General features: G+C 48.8%; 1 protein-coding gene across 15 annotated transcripts in view; it reads right to left on the bottom strand.

Moving 5' to 3' along the window:
• Positions 1-3,862: 3,862 nt before the first annotated feature.
• The window catches only part of SEC31A (SEC31 homolog A, COPII coat complex component), a 34,878-nt gene continuing 15,386 nt past the window's right edge, over positions 3,863-23,354 (bottom strand). For 2 of the 15 annotated variants that reach the window (XM_068680555.1, XM_068680550.1), the window contains 15 exons: positions 22,368-22,443; positions 21,492-21,670; positions 19,855-19,981; positions 18,951-19,096; positions 17,344-17,517; positions 16,884-17,057; positions 14,156-14,248; positions 13,427-13,535; positions 12,624-12,980; positions 10,263-10,310; positions 8,857-8,915; positions 7,854-8,120; positions 7,548-7,667; positions 5,171-5,242; positions 3,863-4,458 (listed from right to left, as the gene is read on the bottom strand). In XM_068680555.1, the coding sequence (XP_068536656.1) occupies positions 4,279-4,458; positions 5,171-5,242; positions 7,548-7,667; positions 7,854-8,120; positions 8,857-8,915; positions 10,263-10,310; positions 12,624-12,980; positions 13,427-13,535; positions 14,156-14,248; positions 16,884-17,057; positions 17,344-17,517; positions 18,951-19,096; positions 19,855-19,981; positions 21,492-21,670; positions 22,368-22,443 (2,181 nt within the window). In that variant the 3' untranslated portion in view covers positions 3,863-4,278. The remainder of the gene's footprint in view (positions 4,459-5,170; positions 5,243-7,547; positions 7,668-7,853; positions 8,121-8,856; positions 8,916-10,262; positions 10,311-12,623; positions 12,981-13,426; positions 13,536-14,155; positions 14,249-16,883; positions 17,058-17,343; positions 17,518-18,950; positions 19,097-19,854; positions 19,982-21,491; positions 21,671-22,367; positions 22,444-23,354) is intronic. The other 13 variants (XM_068680558.1, XM_068680561.1, XM_068680560.1 and 10 more) reach the window with 11 other exon arrangements.

Here is a 23,354-nt window from a genome sequence, read left to right as displayed (position 1 = left end):
AGTACAATTCGGGAGCCCCTGGCTTTTAAAAAGTTACCAGGCTGCTTTAGTCATGACATTAGGGCCATGTGGAGCAGACAGAGACCTGCACTGCTGGGCTAAGCTCTGTGGCTCAGAGCAGGAGATGCAAATAAAAGACTTTGCAAATCTGACTGTTATTTCTGTGAGCCAGGAGCGCCCAAAGAAGAAAACCAAATAGCTGCAAGCAAAGCAGCACACACAAAATGGGATTTTCTTTGTAAATGCCCCAGGGTTCATATTCTCAAAAGCAAAGGAAATACAAAACACAAAACAAAACAAAGTAGCCTGAGTGTGATTCAGAAATCTGTGATATGAATTGCCTGGTTTTATCAGCTGCACCTGGTGGAAAATATGTGGTGGCTGCACATGGGCTGGAAATGAGAACTGAGGCCAGTGTTCGGAGGGACGTGTCAGAGCGCTCCCCTCCTTTGGGCATCTTGCACTTGCTGGCAACCCAGCCAGATTTTCTGCTGGATGGCGCCCTGCTGACCTCAGCAAGACTCTGGCTCCTCTCTGTTAGCACAGGCACCTCCTGCCCTGTGCACACATCCTCCTCCAGCCTCCACAGCAAAAGAAACCCCCGTGTGTCATGTTGGGCCCCACGGCAGCATGCGGGTGCCTGTCCTGCTGATGGGGTCACTGTGGGTCCCCACAGAAAGCCAGTGAAAGTGGCTTTCCTGAGCCATGGGCTCCTGTGGGGCGAAGGCTAGGGACACGGACCCTGGTGAGCGATACTGGTATGAAGCACATGAGCATGCTGTGCTAATTAATTACTAACTACACCTCCTGAGGCAACTGAATCAGCAGAGAGCATATAATTAAGCCCCAGATTGTTTCTGATATATTTTAAACATTCTTCTAGAATTCTCCGCCTGGAAAGAAGAAAGAGGACAGCAACAATGAAAGTTGGCAGATGATTTGTGGGGACACCGTGAGTGTCATGTTAATGCTACTGCTGCCTGCTACCAGCACATTTCTGCTATTTAAAACATTGACAAGATTGACCTCATTTTTTTTTTTTCATTTTCTCTTGTGAAAAATTAAGCAGTGTCCACAAAGCATTTTTCAAATCAAGGGCTTAAGTGGTAGAGTAGGAAACAAAGCCTAGGACATTGGAGGGATGAGAAATATATGTTCGCTATGTACAAGTTGAAATGCTTCCAGTGCCACAGGGCAGCAGGTTCCTGAGAAGCCTCCTCCATACAGCACAGGGCAGTTGCAGACCTAGGGGCAAGGTCATCCGTCGCTGCTGTCCTGGGGCACTCCTGGGGAAATGCTTGGAATGAGACACGCTTCCGCCTCTGAAGCTCATGGGAATTGTAATCAGGTTCGCCTCTGCTGAGTGGGGCTCACGTTAAACATATCCCTGTCTCCTGCCTGCCCTGCTCTTCCTACTATCAGTGTAGGTGCCTCAGAACACTCACCAGGTGCCCTCCGCTCTCATTCAAGGCTGAGCGACTCAGCTCTGCCCCAGCAGCTCCTGCAGGGGAGGGAGGCAGCAGCCTGTTTGGTCCTGGCTGTGGCCAAGCTGCCCTCCCAAAGGTGCTCCCACACCTCCTGGGTGCTGGGGGAAACAGCTACAGCAGCGGGGCCCCCCTTTCCTTCTCTCTCAGTAGCCCAGGCAGCCTGGCACATGCTCCCTTCTGCAAATCCACATTCCCAATCTGCATGTTGGGGAACGATGTGATCTGAGAGGCACAACACAGAACAAGTCTGATGTAAACACTGCACGGGCTGCAAGTGCTGCAGAGATTAAAAGACAATCCCCAGCATTCACGCCTAATGCTGACCTTGGGCTCCTGCCAGCCAAAACGAGGTAAATCCATCACAGAGGTCCACAGGCAGAAAAAGGGTTTTGCTCCCTTACTTGTGTGTTCTGCCTAGGGCCAGCACGAACCCTGGTATCACCCCACTGAGCTCCCAGTCCAGTGGCCTTGGCAGTGGGAGAAAACTCCACTAACACTGCCCTTACTGCACCATCTCCTGCCAGGGGCTTTGTGGGGACGGCGATACCTGTGGCAGTGAGGTACTGCCTGCTGTCGGAGGCTGCCAGACAGCACCCCTGCAGAGTACATGCTTAGGTTTTCCTTATTTCCTCTTATTTTTACTCACAGCAACCACAAGTAGCCTGATCGGTGTTAATGCCACAGTATGACTCTATTCTCACTTGGTGAAACGAAAATTGGGCTGTCTGGGGCCAAATTCTGCTACCAGTGTAAATTGGCAGAGCTTCATTGCCTTCTGTAAACCAAGCTGGCCATTTGCATTTGTGATATCAGATGGGTGGCAAATTGCTTGGCATTCCCTGAAGGTAAAGCAGACGGCAGCGTAGCTGATGGACAATTACTCTTCATCTCAGCTGCTCTCGGGAGAGAAGCAGCAGATCTTTGCATCCACTCCTGTCCCTACAGAACAGTTCGTCACAGAAGCATCAGCGCTGCCCAGCACAGCTGCTTTGCACCATACTGAGGTTTTTTTATTCCCACCTCCCTTTGGATTTATTCTTTTAAAAAATTTGCTCCTCAGTTTAACCTATCAACCAAACGGGACAGCCTAACAGGTCTGGGAGGAGCCTGGCCCTATTAAACCTCAAACTGAGCACCCCGCAGAACACTCCCTGGATAACACGGTCCCAGCCATCAGAAGCAGCACTGGTGATCGGGATGTTTTTCCCACTGAGGTGAGGGAAGCTGTTCTGTTTCCCTGTTACTGGTTTCCAGCACCATTACCAATCCTCACCTTTTTGATTCAGCCAACGCAGGAGCCTGCTGCGGCCAGATTTATTAAGTGCGTGGATAAATTAAGCAGGGTACCTTCAAGCCCTTCTGAATGCCAAGAGCGGAACACAAACTACTTGTAACGCTGCTGAGAAACCTATAACCCAGATTAATGGGAAGAAAATTAGTCCTATGGCTTTTTAAACTCCTGAAACAAAGGAACTCCAGTTCACTGCTTTATGTTCCCCAATTATAAAAGCTTATGAGGTCAGAAAATACTGGAAAGGAAATAAGATTAAGCCCAATTTCATGAGATGAACAAACTGTTGTCCCTGACAGATCTATAACTCATTATCAGTTTAAAGTCACAGATATTGTCTGTGATTGCATTATTTGTAACATTTCCTGCGATCTTCACTGCCAAACCTGATTTCCACAGGCACAGACTCCAGCTATTTTTCATGAGAAGCAGTTTTGCACAGGCCAAGTCCTGTTATTTTTTTTTTTCTTCCAAACCGGACAATTCCTTCCTCCAACTGTTCTTCCTAGACATGGCACACTTGCTGGAAATGTTTAAAACTTAAATCTAGCTCCAACTGAGCTGCAACACCCACCCCACTGCTCTTGTTACTGGCCAGCAGAAGCTTGGGCTGCAGTTTCCCAGCACAACACGTACTTGCAGGGCAAACTTGCAGGGGACTGCAAGAAGCAATTGGCATCTTGTTTACACAGGGAGTATCTACCTCACCGTACAGGTGGCTTAAGCCACTCTGCACGATTTCTGCTCTTAGCTTTTGAAAAATGCATGGAGATGCATTCAGAATCCTTGAAATGTAAACACCTCAGTGTAAATGTTAAGCAGAGCTTTTACATGATCAATGGGAGATCAGCATCTCCTTGCATCTCTGAAGCAAGATAAAGCTTCCCCACCGTAATCCAGGTTCAAACTCTCCAAGTTGCACTTCATCAAGACACATTTTAATAAATTAACATTTATTGAAAATATCACAGTAGCCTCTATTTTGCTCAGTTGCCCCTGTGCAAAATTAAGCTATTTAACATGTAAATTGTTATAACAGATCTGCAAGCAGCTTCATAAAATGAAAGACCAAATACACTGATAATAGGATCAGACTCTTTAATCTGGTGGATAAGGAACAGTGGGGTGCAGGGGAAGAATCTGTTTTAGGGTCTGATACACAACCTATCTTTTTGTTTTCACACATACATCTGTTATTAAAAGCCGCTGTTTAGCAGTATAACATGCATCTAAAAACCGACAGTATGGGCTATCATCCATTAAATACACTATTTGTGGACCGATCATTAGGGATGAGGGAACGATTAAAATAAAAAGAAAAGCACCAGGGCTCCAAGGCCCGCCTAAAATATTCTGCAGGGAGAGTGTAATGCCATTTGTCAGCGCTCTACTGCAACATGCCGTGAGGACTAGCATTTGGTCCGCTTCCTGCATGGTTGCTGTAGAAATGCACTTCTTTGGATAAGCCTCCATCGCAGGCTTTGCAAGCACAGGGTTTCTTCAGACACCCAACTTATTGGCCTGGGTGAGGACAACTTTCAGAACTGGCATGAAAGCCGAGGTCTCGCTGAAGTTGCTGGTGCTGACGATGTGCGTGTGGATGTTCAGTCCTTCCACGTAGTTGCGGGTTTCGATGCTCTTCACCATGTTGTGCAAACCGCTGATGATGGTTGGAGAGAGCTGTAAGGAAGCCAGACAAGGCAGCTCAGCATGGAGAAAAAGTAACAATGCTACAACAACTTAAGTCCTGAAATAGTAACAGTGCTCGTTAGTCCTAAGTGCCATCTCTGGCCCTCGAGAAGGTGCAGGAATTAGGTCCTTGATTTAAGGACAGCAACCTTTGGAGGTGCTCCACCCTGGGCACAGCTGCTGGCAAGTGCAAAAGCAGCCTTCAAGCAGAAGATAGCACTACAGAGGTGCTAAGAGAGATAAAGCCAGTGTGTTATTCTAGCACAGACCTTCTGGAAACCTTTGGAAAAGCTACCAGATCTTCAAACACCTGACTTCCAATCAAGTCTGTGAGCCTCGTATGTTTGCAACTTTTTAAAATTATCATTATTTTTTGACTCCAGGTTGCATGCATCTCACATTCCCTACTGGGAGTGGGGAAACTCTGTTGTCTGATTCTGCCAGCTGGGGACTGGGACCCTCCTGACACATTCACCCAGTGCCCACTGCAAGGGGCTCTGCCCTCAGTCCCTGCGCAGGGCCACCATAAGCAGCGTGACCCCACAGCACTGCCAAGCCCGCACAGGCACATCTGAAGCACGCTTCCAGAAATGGACAGCATGTGGCTACATACTGCAGAGGGGGCCAGGACAATTCCTAGCCATAACCTGCAGTATCTGATGGAGGGTGCAGTGTTAAAAAACAAAACAAAACACAAACTTACTGTCTGTTCCCTAAGTTTATCGTATAGACATTCAAGGCGTTTATTCGCATCATCTAGTTTTCTTTTGGTTTGCTGCAAAAGAAAAACACATTAAGAACTAGCAACAGTAAGGACACCACTCTGAGCTGATTCCAGTGCAAAGAAGTCCACGTAACCCATCAAATTCCTTGGTTGAAAATTGTAACACACAATTTTGACTCTTCTCCGTACTTTTCTCCCCTGGTTTTGCTAGGAAAGACTGGATGATATTACTGTAGCTCTCCACCTGCAACTGTTCTCGTGACCTCTCAGGTACAGTAAGCTTTACAGGTACATCCAAAGGGACACTTGCAAAACCCGCAGCTATAGCTGGTGTGCCAAGTGACAAAAGCACGAGTTGCAGCAGGAGCATTGTTTTATGGGTCACTGGCAAAGCACTGTAACAGTTGGAAAAAATATTACTGGAATTAAATATCTAATGATGTCACGGAGAGCTTAAGGGCACATGCAGTCATTGAAGCTTGAGTATGCACAATTCCATTATCATTTAGAGCAAATCCTAGCTGTAATTTTCATTATATGACTCGCAAAACCAAAAGCTTGTTTTTAAGTCTTCACTGTCGACAGAAAAACTAATAGCCTAACCCTAACTTAAAGATCCTTTTTGCTTCCGTGATAGAGTGAACCACCCACTGGTGTCTCTGAGATGACTTTACCACAAAAGACCATTAAAATAATCCCATTAAATTTCACATGGAGTGCCACTGCAACTGCTAGGGAAAGGCATTTTTATCCACTTGTTTTTACAAACAGCTGAGGAAATAGAAGATTTTAGTCCAATATAACAAGAAACAGCAGAAATAAATCATCCAGGTTACAATTACAAAAGCAAAAAGAAGGTCAATAGCAGTAGAAATAGTATCAGTGCACTTAAGTACTGGAACTTTCTCCTCCATCAGCACACACATCAATACATCTTCATCTAGCCTAGTGCCATCTTGCCTGGCTACTGGGAAATTTTCCCTGGGTTAAGTAATTGCAGAGAGGAAACAAACGTCAGGGAATGCTCTAGCTCAGGTGTAAAGACAGGCTGGTGGCTGCCTGCTGTGCCAGAAATTAGGGGAAACCGCTTGGATGGCAAAGGGCAGAGAGGAGAACACAGGCCACAGATCTCTCATGCCACCTGTAAGTCCCCTCAGCAGTGGTTATGTTGTCAAGGGACTGAGGCATGTACAGAAAGGGCATGCTAGGAACAGCTAAGTAATGGTCTTTCGGACTTGGTAATGCCCTCTGACACATGACCTTCCTACATTTCTTTCAAAACCTGTGAAAAGACCCACAAGCTTACTTGATTTTACTAATGGCCAAGGAAAAGAAAAATAAATTGTGCCCCATATGCAGCAAGACATCTCTCCAGCCACAGGAAATCAGGCACAAGTTGCAGTTGTTCGTTCTCCTGACTCCCTGCCTCCCATTCCAGCCCTAAGCAGTGATGCTCTTCATGCACCCCTTTTCCCCTCTGGTTTAACAGTGACCAAGCAGTGCCTGCGTGTGTGCTGACAACAACTGCTGGAAACAGTCAGGGCAGTGTTTCTCAGCGAATGCTTGCTCTGCCTAAGAATAGAGACTGTAAAAAAAGCAAGGACGCAATTTGTGTTGGCAGAGCAGAGAAGCAATCCCTGGGTACAGATGTGAACTGAATGCTTTTGCCTTTGTTGTGTGTCTAGGAGAAGAGGGAAGACTCATTCAAGGAATAAAAGGTCAGAGGGCCCCGTGCTGTATCTGGCTTTTATCCCTCTGTTCTACAGGGTAACCTTTAAAAACAGGATTTTGAGCTGTTGAATGCTGTTGAACCTTATGGGCTGCCCCCAAAGCAGGGTTTATGGCCTCTAAAAAGTTCTGCGAAGGAGGGGTCAGGTGAGTCCACCATGAAACTGCTGCACTGAGACCCAAGGGGGAAAGAAGTACCTGCAACATCAAGTCAAAACTACAGAGCCAGCTGAAATGGTACAGCAGACCTAACACTAGTGGTGTCGAGTGCCCAATATACTGCCACAGCCACAGAGCTCTCTGACAGCTCAGCCCCTGGTAGCACAGAAGAGTGTCTGGGCTGCTGACCGAGCACACGGAAGCCCCTCCTGACGCCCCCAGCCTTCACCATCCACCTTTCAGCACGCAGCAGGCGTGAGGTGACCCATCAGCATCAGGGCTGTGGGGCAGTGTGCTCTTCACTGACCACAGAGGTAAGTGAGAAGCTCGGAGATGGCATGGCTTTTCTACACATTGCTCGTGGCTGCTCAAAGCAGCCTTCCGACGGGCTGTGATGGCCAGCCTGGCTGAAGCTACCAGTGCATGCTCCTCAACACAGGGAGGCTCTGGGAACACCACAGGGACTTACTGGATCGGAGGCAGACAGCAGGCACCGCTGGATAAGAGCTTCAAACGTGGTCTTCAGAATAAGGTGCTCCTCAGGGATGGGCTTCTTGGTTATCTTCTCTGTTGGCAGTGCCTGCACGTGCTGAGAAACAGAGCAAGTCAGGCTTCCCAGGTCACTCTGCCACCACCCATCCTTTTTACCTAAACCCAGCTGCACAAAACCAGTGCTAAGACCTCTGCAGAGCACCTCTGAAGTACAGCAAATCTCCCACCCCATGGGGCTCTGCTGGCATCCAACCCCCCCCACCAAACAGCGGGGTTGCTTTACCTGGATGGTGTTGCCAATCGGGGCCCCCGGAGCCCCCTCGGTGCTGGGTTTGGAGGCAGCAGGAGGAACGATGCACGGCCCCAGGGGCTGTGGGGCGGGCGGGTAGGGGCCCTGCAGCGCCGGCTGCCCCGCGGGGAGCTGCGGAGCCTGGAAGCTGGGAGCGCCCGCGGGTGGCGCCGGGGCCTGCTGCATCTGGGACTGCGGGTCTGCCAGCGGGGTCATGATGGGCGACGTGATGGGCACCGGGGGCATGAAGTTATCGGGGACCTGGGGGAGAAGGAACAGCGTCAACACGGCCGCTGGCACAGCACGGCAACCAGCTCCCACCGACTAATCCACCCCAGCAGCTGGGGCACAGGGCGATACCCCATGATGGCAACACGGGATCCCAGCTTCCCAGCAGCACCTGCAAGTGATGCTGACTGCTGGGGAGATGGGCAAGATAAAAGCAGCACCAGGGGATGAAAAGGCTCTCTCTGCTCTGTGCCAACCATCCCCAGTTATTCTGTCCTGCTACAGTCTACATTCTTTTTACAGAAGTACATTGTCTGTACCACAAAAATTATCTTACTTTTGGCAGATCTCTCAGGGCCCACCCCTTAATCAGGATAAATTTCTCTCAGCTCCAGCACCGCCAGTAATCTATAACAATTTGCACAGCCTCATCGTTTCGCTTAAGTATCATCTCTGGAAAAACTCATCTGCTTTGCTGCAACGAACATGGCCCAAGGTATTCTCTTCATTCAAACCAGAATCAATGCTGTTATTAACAACAACTCTGGCACAAAATCACCTTCTCTAGAGGCCTAACCATTCTGGGAGAGATACCGCATAGTGCAAACGCAGGAAGGCCGCGCTCTGTTCACACGGCGTGGCTTTTGTTTGCAGCTAACCCTTCTTTTGCCTTCTCCTGCCAACAAGCTTCCCCAGAGCAGGTTAAATTACTGCTTTTGAAATGGTCAGCACTCGGTTGTTTCGAGGCAGGGCTCCCCAGACTGAATACCTTTTTCTTCTTGGCAGCCCTGTTGAGGGCAGGAGGGTCATTCCAGCCGTTCTGAGGCCCTGGGACAGAAAGAAAACAGAGACGGTAAGTACCTCAGGGACGGTGCTGCCTCTGAGCCCAGCCTTGGTGGCTCCCTGCCACAGCTCCACCAGCACAGCCTCTTTTTTAAACAGCACATCTCTTGCCAGATAGCTGCTTTCAACAGATGGACCCCGCGAAAAGGCAGGCAGCTGCCTACACCGTGGCCCAAACACAGCTCTGCTACGCAGGCCGCCTGTGTTAAGGCAACTTGACGGTTACCTGCGAAGCTTTCTCCTCCCCATATGACATTAGTCAGTCTTTTTTTTTTCCATACATGTTCCCCAGCAACACAACACGGTAATTACAGGCATAAAAGAGGCAAGGGAAGCCGTAAACATTTCCAGCCCTGATCACCCAGCCACCACGGAGACACACGGAGCCATAAAGCCAGGCTTCCCCTGCCAGCGATAGCAAGTTTACGGGCGCTTTGTGCCCTGCAGGCAGAGCAGAGCTGCTGGATCAAGGCAACCAAATCTAGCCTGGTCCAACACAGACAATTTGTTGTGAGCTGAAGAACAGAGGATGGCTGAGCAGACCCACTCCCAGGCCGGGGCAGTGCTCTGTGCCAGACCTTTTGCTCCTCAAGCTCAGCGTCAGCGCGTTAGACTTGGGTCCCGTCTCAGCACAGAGCAAATGCCATGGGGACCACAGCATTTTCTGTCAGCCATGGGCTCGACAAGCCATCAGGATTTATTGCACAAAGCCACAGAAAGCCCAACCCAAGCCCTTGCCCAATGGATTTTTTCACCACAGCATTTCTCACTTAGCAAACGATCAATTCGCCTCGGACAACAGCAGAACACAACACCACTGCAGAATTCGTTCAAGTGATCTGGAATTTCATTTTCTCCTGGGCTTTTGTTGAACGAGTTTCACATCCAGACCATGTTGGCGGGGTAAATGAAAAGCAAATTAACCCCCCTTTCACATCTGGTTTCTTGTGAACCAAAGTCAACACCAGCGTCCCCAGGGCTCTGCTCCTCCCTGTCGCCAAAATCCCTTTCCCAGAGTATTTCTGATGTAGGAAGTCTAACTTCTGCAGTGCTGATAGTGCTAGCACATTAAGAAAACCTCCCAGTCTGATATTAATTTCCTGGAATAATTTGCTTTAAAAAAAAAAAAAGGCAAAACAGCATTTGATTCTGTGGTTAAAAACTCCAGACATGTTGTTATTGGTTTTAATTAAGGAATTAAAGTTTGATTTGATTAAATTGTAATTGGCAAACAGCATTGCACTTAATGTTCTCCGAGAAACGTATGCATTATTGATGTTTGTTCAATTAATTTCACATAGGGGCTGTAATCATTTCCAGCCTAAGAGGTACCTAGTTCACCTGCCAGGGGAGAGGCCTGGTCTGGAGCTGGTAGGTTTTCTGCAGATAAAACGCAAAGAGAACCAAAAAAAAAGTTTTTCTTCAAAACTGATAAGACAATCTGCCTGTAACTTTAAATTAGCAATTTAGTTTCAATAAGCAGGAGAAGTCAGGAGAGAAACGCCTAACTTAATTAAAATGCCAACTGAGACAGGAGTCCTTTGACCAACCCACCCTGTGAAATTGCTTTTGCCTGTCTACCCCAAAAACAAATCCCTTCCTCTCGCCATGCAGTAAAACTGTTTCTAGTCACTTCTAAGAGAAGTTGTGGAGTCCTGGCCCACTTCTTTATCTCTTCCTGTGTTCTCATTTCCTATTCCTGCAGGCCAGCAGGACTGGCAGACCATTGCTTTTAGCAACCATCTTCTCACCATCATTTTACCATTACACAAAGTTTTTCAGGAGATGTTTTAAGGGTTTGGCTTCAGGGTGGATGTCACCTATTTTCCTGAGTCAAGGCTCTTATCTGTACCATGGAGATGCAGGAGCCTTACACCTGTGCGAAAAGATGCTCTGCCTGCTGGCCAAGCAGCAAATCCAGATGGCACCACAGAGCCAACACGTTGTTCTCCATTTCAAAGGGAAGAGAAACACCAGGATTTAACAATTCTTGTCCCTGATGTTGGTCTGATGTGCTCACAGCTCTGCTGCAAACACGTCCCTTCGCTCACAATATGAGACAAGACTCAAGACTCTGAAAGCTACAACTCCCTTCAAAGCAGGTTCAGAGAGAGATGCTGAAAATGAACGTGAAGCTGACTGGAGCTCTAAGTATGGCTTGACATACTAAGGTTGCACACACTTGCTAAAAATCTGAGGTCTTAACAGAGCTGTTTATTTTTAAGTGCATCTCTAAACCCAACCCAGTTCACAGGCTGGGTGCTATTCAAGACTGAATTTCAGATCATTCTCCCAGCCACCCTTAACGAATCGCATTTGCAAAGTGAAACCTGATGTTCCTGTAGCAGACCACCACAAAACCCAGAAGCACAGCACCCCAAAGCCTCGATCAGCACAGCTCCATGCTTTGCATCACAACAGTTACAGCTAAGATTTACTGCTGCAGTTTTGGTGGATCTCATACCAAGGCACCCTGCCCCAAGCAGTGTTGCTTTTCTGGAAGACGTGTTGCTGGCACAGCGTATAAAGCCTAGGCACACTAATTGCAGCATGTACATGGCAAGGTTTTTTTTTTCCCCTTCCTATTTATGTGTTTTTTGAAAGCAGTAGCGTATAATTGAGAAGCATAGTGTGCTTTGTCCTTTAACGAAGGGCCAAGGGAGGTCCCAGTAGGATATCTGCAAGGGTGACAGAGAGGACACCAAGCGTGGCTGCAGGATGGAGGGAAAAGGCCTCTTCCCTGCCTCACTGCGCTCCTTTGTGCTTCTCACAGGAGCACAAGGCCACCTCCTCACAGCTCTGCTGCCAACACCAAGGCAAGATGCCTCCTCTGCACTGCACCACCCCAGCGACAGGGGGTCACAGTGGGATCCTTCAGGCCATCCTGTCAGCGTCCCCGAGACATCCCTCGGATCCTGCCTGACAGCCCCTCTGCTCCTAACTCTGGTCCTTGCCTCTCCAGCTGGACCCCTGGATGTGAAGCACATTTCCTGCAAGGCCTGATGCAAGACAGGTGGGTTAAACTCAGCGAGGTCGGTGTCCCACAGCAAGCACAAACACATGCTGGCAGTCCCGAGGGCTGCCAGGAGCCATTGCTCCTCACCTCGGTGTGTGCTCAAACATGCTCTCAGGGCCAGCCACGCGCACCTGCCTCTGATTCACATTTGGGAAAGAGGCCATGTGAAAGCATTTCTAAATCACTTCTGATTATCTTTTAAGGCATTGATGGCTACAGTAAACCCCATCGTGCTAAGTGGCCAGGGAAAAAACAAGTGAGCTGATGCCACAGGGAATGCCGTGTGAATTAAACACGCTGCCAGTCCTGGGCTTGACCTGCTGCTCACCACACAGGGACAAGCTCATTTTTCTCTTTCGCTCGGCAGGTGGCAGGTTTGGGTGCCAGCCTCAGGAGGTTAACGCTGTGCCACCACTCATCTGCTGGATACGACAGCCTCCTAAGGAGATGGTGCCGGAGCACCACGTCCCGGGCCAGACACAAGGGAGCACTGGCTGCAGCGACACGACCGTAGCGTCACCAGAAGCACAGGGATGATGATGTGGTTTAGAAATGCTTTCAACTGGCACAAGCCAACTTGGTAGAGAGCATTCACAAGGCAACATGCACACGGGTAGGAGAGTTACCGAGCTCATAAACCCGCCCCCTCCCCGCCTGCCCCCCGTCCAAGCGCAGACCTGTTCTCTGGGATGCAGGAAGGTCACTGGCTGCAGGCAGAGTACCTGTTGGTCCAGTAGGCAATGCATAAGCCACAGAAGTTGCTGGAAGTCCTGGCCTGCCATGCTGAAAGGATGCACCAGAAGGAGGGAGGGGGAAGGAAGAGGCAGGGTTGGGGCCGGTGGGGGAGGGCTGAGGCTGCCCCGGGTACAGGGGGGTGGGTGCAGGGTGGGCAGGGGCAGAGGGCAGGTAGGGAAGGGTGGTGTTAGTGGCAGGGTTGGGGTAAGGGGCTGAAGCAGGGGCAGAGAGAGGCTGCTGAGGCTGATAGAGAGCTGGTCCCCCCGTTCCGAAAGAGTACTGCTGTGTGGCCTGATACGCTACAAACGGAGAAAAGAAGAGATTCGGTCAGTAAATCAGGACAAAGGGGCACATTTTCTCTGCTTCCTGCTCCTTCCCCCCCCCTCAGACCAAAGCCTGGTGTTCTCGGCACTGCCAGGCAGCTGAGAACCGCTGCAGTCCCCACGGTGCCTCTTGGAAGGGTTTGCATCAACGGGAAGCCTGTGCCCAGGAGGTGAACCACATCCTCGGGGAGCCAGTGCAAGCTCACAGCCTTTCACCGGGGGCTCTGGGGCTCTTCAACTTCACCACTTCTCCTCCACCCATCTCTCGAGGTCATCCCAGGAGATTCTTGCCAAAAAGCATCGGGCTGGCTTGGTCTAAACCCTCCCAACGCCAAGGAGGGGGCCGGCTGTCCCCAGTAACCCCAGTTATCACCTGGCCAGTTCAGCTGGGCAGGAGGGATCGGGGAGCTGCAGCTACTCACTCTGCGGGTAGGCAGGACGGGTCCCTGCTTGCGAGTACATGGCTGGCTGCGGCGCGCTGGGGTTCACGGCTCCCGGCATGATAAATCCCGGAGGAGGCGGGTTGTCTCCCTGTGAAACGAGTAAAAAGGGCGGGGGGAGGTAGGGTTTAGCGATGGTCAGCAGCGCTAAAGCAGAACCGTAACGAAATCATCAGTTCCCAGTTCAGAGGCCTGAAGCCACCTGCCCTGAAAAGCCACGGGCACGGGGGCAAACGCTTGCGTGGGGCTGGAAGCACAGCCTGCAGGTGCAGAGCGACTTCAGTGACAGCAACAGAGGAGCACGCAGCTTCCTGCTGAGGGCAGAGCTCCTCAACAGCACTGCCTGCAGCTCAGTGAGTTTGACAGAGCCCTGCCATCCACAGCGTTCAACTCAATGACTTTCACCTTAACTCTGAGGCGTTGCAGGAGAGAGGAGAGAGATAAAACACATTGGACTGGACTCAGATCACCCTGAGCTACCGTGTGAGGCTTGCCAGAGCCACTCATCTGGGTGAAGGTGAAAAAAATGATTTTTTTTAAAAACACATAAAAAAAACATATAATGGAGGATGCAGAGGAGCAAAACCTGAGTGCAGCAAAAGCTGCTGCTCCTTCCACCTATCCGCACCAGACTGTATCAAGCACACAGCCTGCACATGGGGGACTTACGGGGTGGAGCAGGGGCTCAGAGAGGAATAATGAAGGTTATACCTGTGTGTCAGAGGGACATCCTGCAGGAGGATGGCTGGGAAGGGCAGTGGGAGTTTTGTTACTCCAGGTAGTGACAGTAGGGGCAATTCTAACCTGAATCGAACAAAGAAATATCAATCATGGAAAACAAAACATTAAGAAAATCTAAAGGGTTTCACAAACCGAGATGCAAAGAAGTGAACAGAGAAAGGTTTGCATGCTGGCACTTCCAACACAGCCAAAAAAATCACACAGGGAGGAGAAAAAGTGCATTCGAGGCTGCTAAAATCACCGTGCACTGGAGCCGAAGTGAATCACAGAGTGAAGGTGAAGCACAGTGAAGAGGAAGCTACAAAAGGCTGTGGAGCGAGTGCAGTGTTACATGTGCCAGCCAAGCTGGGTTTGCCCACAACACGACTACTGCTAAGCCCTTTGTATCACGTACTCCTATTGCAGAAGCTCCCGTCAGGCTACTGCACGGCACTGAGCATTGCTAACCACAGCTGGAGATCGCAAATCCTTTGTTAAATTCAATCATACTGCTTCACGCAAAGCATTTAAATCGAGCTTCTGATGCATTAAAGTTGTTAAAATCTGAAACTAAGCTCTTGCATAGACACAAACATCTTAATGGCAACTGCTTCTCCCTGAGTGCAGGCAGAAGGAAAGCCCAAACAACTTTGGTGTGTCTTTCTCCAACCCTGCGCAGTGCCAAGGCCAACGCTGCCATCAGCTGTACAACAGCTGCTGTGAACATCTGTGTAAGGCTTTGAACCCTGGAGTTATCTAAAAGATTTGTCCACCCTCCGTCATTTGTGCATTTTTATTTGAAAAAAAGGTGAAAAACAGTGTGAAATCCTATACCAAAAGGAAGTGGAAGTTTAATGATATGTTCCTGTTAGGGACAACAACTACAGCAATGCCACCTCAAGCTGGAACAAGCCACTATGAGAGAGGGAGGTAGGAGAATCTTCCCGAGTAGAGAGAGTGCTGATGGCATTACACTAGGATGCTGCTTAGTGTCTTTGTTAACTGTGGTGCATCGTGCAAACTGACTAAAGCAGGAAGCCTTGGGCCCCTTACCAAGGTCAGTCTCCTAACAGGAGTGTGAGCCTGTCCTAAACTGGTGGAAACTGGCCCTGCGGATGGACAAGAGCCAAGGAACAACCGAGTCTGTGCAAGGACAAGAGGTCAGCTGGAGGTGATGAGGAAGAGTCATCAATCTTCATCCCCACGGGCCCCGACGACCACCACCAGGATATACTGCTCAAGTGCAGATGGGAAGAGTTCATGGAAATGACTCCTTGGAACTAGTTTTGAAGTGGGGACAGGTTATGAATATGTACAGGTTCACTGTGAAACTTCATGCACACATAGCTCTTTGCTGCATGTAACCATGGCAAATTGCACTGTCAGGTGCACACGACTTTGGTGGGACTACCCCCTGTGCTGCCCAGCACTGAATAAACACACCTACTGTACAGTCTTACTGATTGTGGAGTCCGTTTTCCACAAGTCAAATATACCCACTTGCTTAAAAGGGAAAAAAAAAAATCAACCAGAAGATAGTAAGGCTTAAGTATGCAATTTGTTTCCATTCTGGTTCACCAACAGATCACTGGGCACCTTTTGGACCTGGCCCTGTCTGCTGCAAGCCCTTCCTGTAGCTCCTGCTGAGCACGAAGCCAAGGGCACAGAGGGCAAATCCCTCTCACAGTGTGCTCCAGGGCCTGCGATACTTGCAGGCTTTTAATCATGTGCTCAGCCTTCTTAAATAATAGCTTGAGGCATTTGGGAGACAGGAGGAGAAACGGGGGACTGTGCTGTGAAAAGCATGGCTAAGCTCATGCCACCTAGAGGCAAGGTGCTGTTTTCCACAGCCAAAAGGGACGCGTAGCATCGCTTCTCATTGCAGCTCATTGGTTACAGAAGGGAGGTCAGACAGGCAGTACAGAACAGCTGAATTCATCATTAGCAGCAACATGTTTAACATCAGACACAATTGTGTTAGCAAGGTATTGCAGTACAAACGGGATGAAGGCTTTGTCCCTTCAGAAGGCGGCCTTGTTAACGCCCTCAAGAGAAGGCGAAGGCACCCCCAGTTGTTAAGAGGGAGAGAACAAAGCCCAGCTCCCCACCTCGTCCCAGCCGTTCTCCCATCCTGCCCCCATTTTTCTGTGCTCCAAGCACAGCACTGGGCAACACGCCTGCACCCCTCTCCTTTGCACATGGCCAAGAGCCATGCCGTGAGTGCAGCCCCGCTCTGCAAAAAGCTGTGGCCGAAATCCTGCCTCCTAGTCCTGCGAGCACCATCCTCAGCCTGCAGGTAAAACCAGGACACCTGCCTCCCCAGTCCTCCTCTTCATCCCGGCACAGCTCCCAGCCCCCAGAGTCCCACACTCACCTGGCTCTGTCTTCTGGCACAGCCGATGCTCAGCCCAGCCCTGCTACCATCCCACCTGCTACCCATGCTACCTACACTCCCCTTAAGCATGGTCAGGAGGGTTTTTCAAACTCATCTTCAAACCCAGACTGCTTGACAAGGCGTGAGGGGTATTTCCAGATGAGGAATAAACAAGGCATCCGCACTGATTGAAGAGCAGCACCTATCATTTGCCCCCCGGGTTGCTTGGAAGGTGCATCTTAGAGCTCCAGAGTGGCCCCAAGAGAATGAAAAATAAAGTGCCCTCTGCATCATGCTCTGGAACCCAAGCACGATGTCTTGCAGCAACTGCCAAAAACCAGTTACCTGTTGGTAATACTGCTGTGCTGGGGCCTGAGGCCCTTGCATCTGCCCTGCCACAGCGCCAGCTCGTCCTTTGGGCATGGGCTGTCTGTCATACGGTGCCTTGACGGCCTCCTGTCTTGCCGGCAGCTCCCCTTGGGCTCTGCAAAGCCTGTCCCGTAGCAGCACGATGTTTGGCTGCGGACAGAGGACAAGGAAAGAAGGTTAAGTGCACCGCCCACTACCCAGTGCATCCCACCGAGCTCCCTCCAAGAAGCCTGCTCTGCTTTACGGGACTGCAATCCATCCTTCCTGCAGGAGAAAGGCAGCTTCTGGGTCAGCCTTACTGCCACTGGGAAACCTGCACCTGCTTCCCACCTCAAGGCTGCATCGCTCCCAAGCCAGCCTGCCTATTAATACCAGCTGATGGGAGAGGGGAAAATGAAAGAAAGCAAAGAAGCAATGCTGCCCAGAGGCCACATACCTGGTTGGTGCTGGCGGGCAGGAAGGTCAGAGCTGCAGCAATGCTGCCCTGGGCAGCCAGGAGGTTGGCGTACTGGCTCATCTTCTCAGCCAGAAGGGCCCCCACAGCGTTCGGGTCCACGGCCTGGGTGAGCTGCACAGCCTTGCGCAGGATCACGACTTTCTCTATTAAATCCTAGGAGGTCAGGACAAAGGAAACAAGAAATGAGAACATGAGCCAACCTGTTCCTGTTTTTATCTGTTTGCAGCATTTGACTAAGTCAGTTCTTTACCACCTGAATCAAAAGCATCCAACACTTGCACTGGGAGACTTGTCTATGGCTTTCTGGCTGGTACTGTGAGGACGGTTTTCCCAGTATTCACCAGGAATGCTCCCTGTCCTGCCTTCCTTGTACATCCCCAACTACCAGAAGTGCTCTGGGCTGGGTTTCTACCTAGTGCTAAGTTACAGAATGTTCCTGGTAGTTTTCTCGTCTTCTCCTATTTTCTTCCTCTAACTACATTATATTGCAAGGTACTGCAAGTATTCATTTGCCATCATTCAAATCTAATGACGGATTTAAAAGAGTGCACCACAAAGGATTTCAACAATACTTCACTAATAAGGAGTGTTGACTGACTATGCAGTAATGGACTTGCCTTTTTTGAAGTACTGATTCATTAGGAAAAATGCAAGTAAAAAAAATGATCACAAAACCCACCAGCTTCTAGGATTTTTAGCCATTTCTTACCACAGTTAACAAGCACACCAATTATGACTGCTATTTTTCAATATTACTGAGAACAAAACAACAGAATCAAAATGTAAATTCATACAGAAGTCTAACAAAGCCACCACACTGAAGAGATGGGTAAGAACTTTTCAGTTTGCAAGTGGGGAGAAAAAAATAAAGTAATATCCAAATTACTCCAGTTCCTTTAATTTTCTAAAATAGAGAATTTCAGCATGATCAGGTAGCATTACTTTGAGTACTTTCTAAAACTTGTCCTTCAAACACCCTGAACAGATGAAAGAAACTAAGATTACACTATAAAATAAATTACTCAATAATTGCTTCATTTCACTGTCATCAATCCTCCTATTCCCCCAAGATATTTGCTGTATGCGATGCATTTCTCTGCTGGAAACCAAACCTCGTATATGCAAACCCCTAGAGACAACGTTCATGAGAACCCTCCCACGGTTTTTCTCTACATTTAAATCATATTTATTAGATTTCTCCCCCTTAATATTTAAGCCATCTATTCCAGAAGCAAAAATGTACCAGTACACACCGATTGCAGAAGATGTGACCATTCCAAGCCACTTCTTTACAAATGCACTACTCTAGGCCCTCAGACTTCCCATGGGTCTCTTATACAGAAAGCGTGTTAGCCCAACCCCACAAAGAACAGAACAGACCCCAGGGCCTTTGTGTTTCACCAAGTAATTTCTCATACCATATATACTTGTTGTTTCTACTAAAACCACCCATTCCAGAAGCAAAAGTTTTGCATCTTGATAGATAAGCAACTCTCTTCATCAAACCTCTACACAGGTCATTTGATTTAAGCACCGTAAGATCCCCGTCTGTTACTTCCAACCTCTTTTCTCATAGCAATACCAACCTGAAGGGACAAGGGGCTGTTTCCATCCTGAGCTTTGGTCCAGCAGGCAACAAGCTTTTCCACATTGCCGGCACAGATGTAACACAGACAGGCCTGTGTCTGCAGAAGGCTGTCCCCCTCGCTCTCCAGCCTATTACCCAGGAGATCTAAGGAAAATAGGAGCAAAGACGATGCCTGTTAACCACCTCGCAGATCTCCCCATTGCTACTGGGGCACAGGAAGCTGTCAACACCTGTTGTGCATCTCCTTAGCACCATGAGAAGAAATATTGCCTCTGGGCTCCACCTGTGAGGACATACATGTACATGTACTCCAGTGTCCAGCACAGATCACCTCACAGGGAGCTCATGTCGCAGCAGCAAGGACTTGCCAAGTGCCTGCAAACCTGAGACACATCGGAAAGTACAGTCCACCAACTGACGTGACAGAGGGCAAGAGGCTGGGGCATCATCATCCTCTCTATCACCTGCTTTTTGCAGATCCTCACTCAGAACACTGAGCACACGACTGCCAAGGGACTGTGAGCAAAGCTGTCAAAATACTCAGGGCTTACATGTGTGCTGAAACATCTGTGCAGCTCAGCAGACACTGTGGCTGACATCTGAGAGGCACACAAGCATCGGACATGTAAGTATTGGCAATAAAACTTCCTCATGGATTGTATGGTGCACACACACAGCTGCTAGGAGGTGTCCCCTCTGGGCCCAAAAAAACAGGGAACATACAATAAATACAGAACCCCAGAGGTTCCTCTCCTCCTCTGCAATGGTACTGAAGAATTGCATGACCCATCAAAGCAGCTAGTGAGGCATTACAAAAATTTACCTGAAGGGAAAAAACAATGGCAAAGCATAGTTTCTGCAGCAAGTGGGATAAATGTCATTGGTCTGTAAAGCATCCTTACCACAAAGGGCTGCAAACTCATCCGGCCTGGCGTAAGTGAGCACAGCAGCCAAAGCCTCTCTCCAATTCTGCAGATCACAAGATTGCACGATCTCCTTCCAGTTCTTCGTTACGACTGCAGTGATGAGCTGGGGCCAAAGGAGAGAGACCAGAGTTAAGATCTTGGTAAGATTTCCTTGTTTTTTTTTTTCCCCCAGTACAGTGTAATTTCTGTCTACTGACTGACTTATTCCCACTGCATCTGAGCTGGCTGTGGTAACCTGAGCCTTCCCTCATGCACACAGGCTGTCTGCCCACAACCCCTGAAAGTGAAATTCCTGTTTCTTCTGTCTCAAACTCCGCCTCCAGTTATTCTGCTTCAAACAAAAGACAGGCTTGGCAGCTGCGCTTCAGTCTAGTGAACAATGCCCTTGTCATGCCAAGAGTTCAAGCTCGGAAACAGCTGAACAAGCACTAAGGGCGCAGCTCGGGCCAGAAAAGAAACACCACCACCTGAACAACAACTACAAGGTTGTAACGACAAGGTCATGGCCCACTTGTTAGCACAGGCAGAGATAACTGGTCAGCTCTCCATAAAAACACCTTTCTCTAAAGGATGAACTCAGTAAAGCACACATTTCCCAATCCAGGTACCAAGTTCTCTTTTGTTTAGACCAAATGCAGCGAAGAAGCTGGGGGGAAGAAACCCTGCTGAGTGCTAATACTTGAGATTCTCCTCCTGTCATACTAGAAACGCAAACCATTCCCACCTCAAACTGGCTCACAGATGGTGACCAACAAAATTCCACCTGCGGGCTGGCTGCAGCTTGTGAGGCTGGGTGCTCTAACTCCCCAAATGACCGTGCTGTGCTGTGTGGCAGCCAGTCCTGCTCCAGGAAACTACTTCAGCAGCTGCCCGGTTAGAGGCTTCCTCCTGCTACTGCATCAAACACCTTTCTTTGCCACTGGACTGCTGAAGAGTAACAGGAACCTTCTCCCCTCCTGTAAAAGCAGCCATCCTTGCTAGACACCGTCCTGTGCTCTTCTAAGGTCACTTCTCCCGTCTCATCCTTCTTTTGCTAGTCGTGTCAGTACTCACAAAGGAAGATTTACAAGAGCAGTGTCAGCAGTCCCCAGCACAGCAGAAAGCTGACAAGAATCAATACCTGGCTGGCCCTAACACGCTGTCTCCTGCACACAGCAGCAGTGTGCCGAGATTACCTCGTATCGACTTAGCTACCTTCTGTGCACGCAGCGAAACAAAGCATCAGCAAAATCTGTTCAGATCGATCCCAGGCATTACTTAAAGCTACTGGCACTGAGCACAGATCCTGCACAGCACCTGAAAACATGTCAGGAGACTGAAGAGTACACTGTTTAAAATATTTATCAGTGTGAATCTACTACTGTACGTGTATCTCAGAGATACTGGAAACAAGGTGAAGAACACTTTAGTGATATCCATGCACTGTGCCTCTTCCCTCCTTAACAATCAAATATATTTAAAAAAATCTTTTTGCTCCAAGACATTGTGGAAAACTGGAATACATGTTAGCTTCCCACAGAAACAAACCTGTGAGATAGCAAGAAAACTTCTAAGGTGAAAAGGGGGTTGTCAAGAGTCTAGATGCAGGTTGTTTCTTAGCTGAAAATACATACCCTGGTGATTTTGCTCTGCATCTTCACAAAGTACTTTTCCTGTGTCCTAGAAAGCAGCTCTTGTCCGCCTGCGATGGCCAGGATAATGGCATCAGCCATGCGGTTATCGTGCAAGCAGAGATCTACTGCGCTCTCAAAGTTACCAGTCAGCAAAGCTTGGGTAATCAAGCCATCCACATCTGCAAGAGAGCAGTGCCTGGTCAGACCACAGCAGAAGAGTCACCTAGAAATGCAACAGCTGGTGATTCAGTCCCGCTCTACAACGCTGCACAACTTCCTCTGCAAAGCAGCCTGCCCCACGCAGGCACTCAGAGGGATGCTCCACGTTCATCTCCAGTCACACTGTGGTCACAGGACGATCAGGTGGGACACTGCCAAGCATCACTTACCTTGCTGCAGAACAAGATGCTGGTACCTCATAGGCAGCACTTTTCTAAACAACCTCTGAAACAACTCCCTTGCATGCATTACTGGAAACAATGTCAAACCTCGACAGGGTTTGGATGGCTTCTGTGTTACTCAGGATCCCCTGGAAGTTTCTTTACTAACAGCGAGGTTAACACGCTTCATGCCTGACCAGGTGCATGTTTTTATGGTAACTATAATCCCTCTCAGAGTAGCCACATTACAGCAGTGGGGTACAGGAGTGCTTTACACTTCCTTCCCCGCATTAAAGCGGTATTTGCAAGAGTCTCGAGACTGCTGTGCAATGAATGGAGTAACAGAGGCCAGTCATGATAATCCTTCCTAATCTGTGCAGAACTTTCCTTCTCACTGGAACACCACTAGCAACATTATTATTTATAAACATCAGCACACACAATGAAATTGATACCCCCATACCCCCACTTTCTCTTTTTTTTTTTTTTTTTTTACCTCCACTGACAGAGATGTTGAATGTCTTCTTTGCAGATCCCAAATCTTCAGTTTCTTGCTTATTGTCTTTAACCCTCTAAGAGAAAGAAAAAGCAAGGTTTTTGAGATTATGCACACACTTGGAATGCATACACGCATCTTTAAACAATATGGCTCTTGCACTAGAAGTTAAGGTAACTTCACCTGCCAGTTCCCTAAGAGGTCGTTAGTTTTGAAGGAGAGAACATTATTACCTGTCATTTGTTATAAAAGTGCTTCAGCACATGGAATCAACTTCTCCCAGTGCCTGCACCAAGCCAGCTCCTAAGTCAAGACTTCTCACAGTGTGCTTATCAAAAGATCTCTGGTGTATGTAAATGCACCATAACAAAAGCTCTGATCTCTCTGAACACACCATTTATTTTTACAACAGATGCCAAGAGGAAAAAAGCAGCGAAACCCCCAGATTTACCACCACTGGAGGCTTACACAAGCCTACGTACACCTACCTGGTGACCACAAAAACCACCAGGCAGACACCTGGATCCTGGGTAGTGCTCTGCACAGGTGCACCCTGCCCACACACACACAGCCCTCTCAAAGCAAAACAACCACAAAATCAGATATTCTCCTTTCCCTCCTACTCCACCTCCAGTCCCAACCAAGAAGAGCCTCCCCTAATGCTGCACAGGTTTCATTTTGCTCCATGTAGGGTGTCAGCTCATCCTCCAAACACCTGCATTAGGCACACCCCCCAGTTTAACAAGCATGTGAACACGTGCTTCACTTTGAACACAGAAGTTCAGAGTGCTCTGCACAGGCTTAAATACTTTGCTGGATCAAAACATGAATGCTCAGCAGATGGAAGCTTCTGTACGGCTCCCCCAGGAATTAAGAGGGAGGTCATTATTGGCAAGATCTTCAATTTGGGAATTTTCAACACCTCTCCCCAGTTTGTAATACCAAAACCCAAGTGTCTCTCCACCATAAATTGTGCAAAAAATGGTC

This window comes from Anas acuta, chromosome 4 (assembly GCF_963932015.1).
Source record: "Anas acuta chromosome 4, bAnaAcu1.1, whole genome shotgun sequence".
Taxonomy (NCBI): domain Eukaryota; kingdom Metazoa; phylum Chordata; class Aves; order Anseriformes; family Anatidae; genus Anas; species Anas acuta.
Note: the sequence above shows the minus strand (reverse complement) of the source record. Positions and strands in the feature narration are given on the sequence as shown.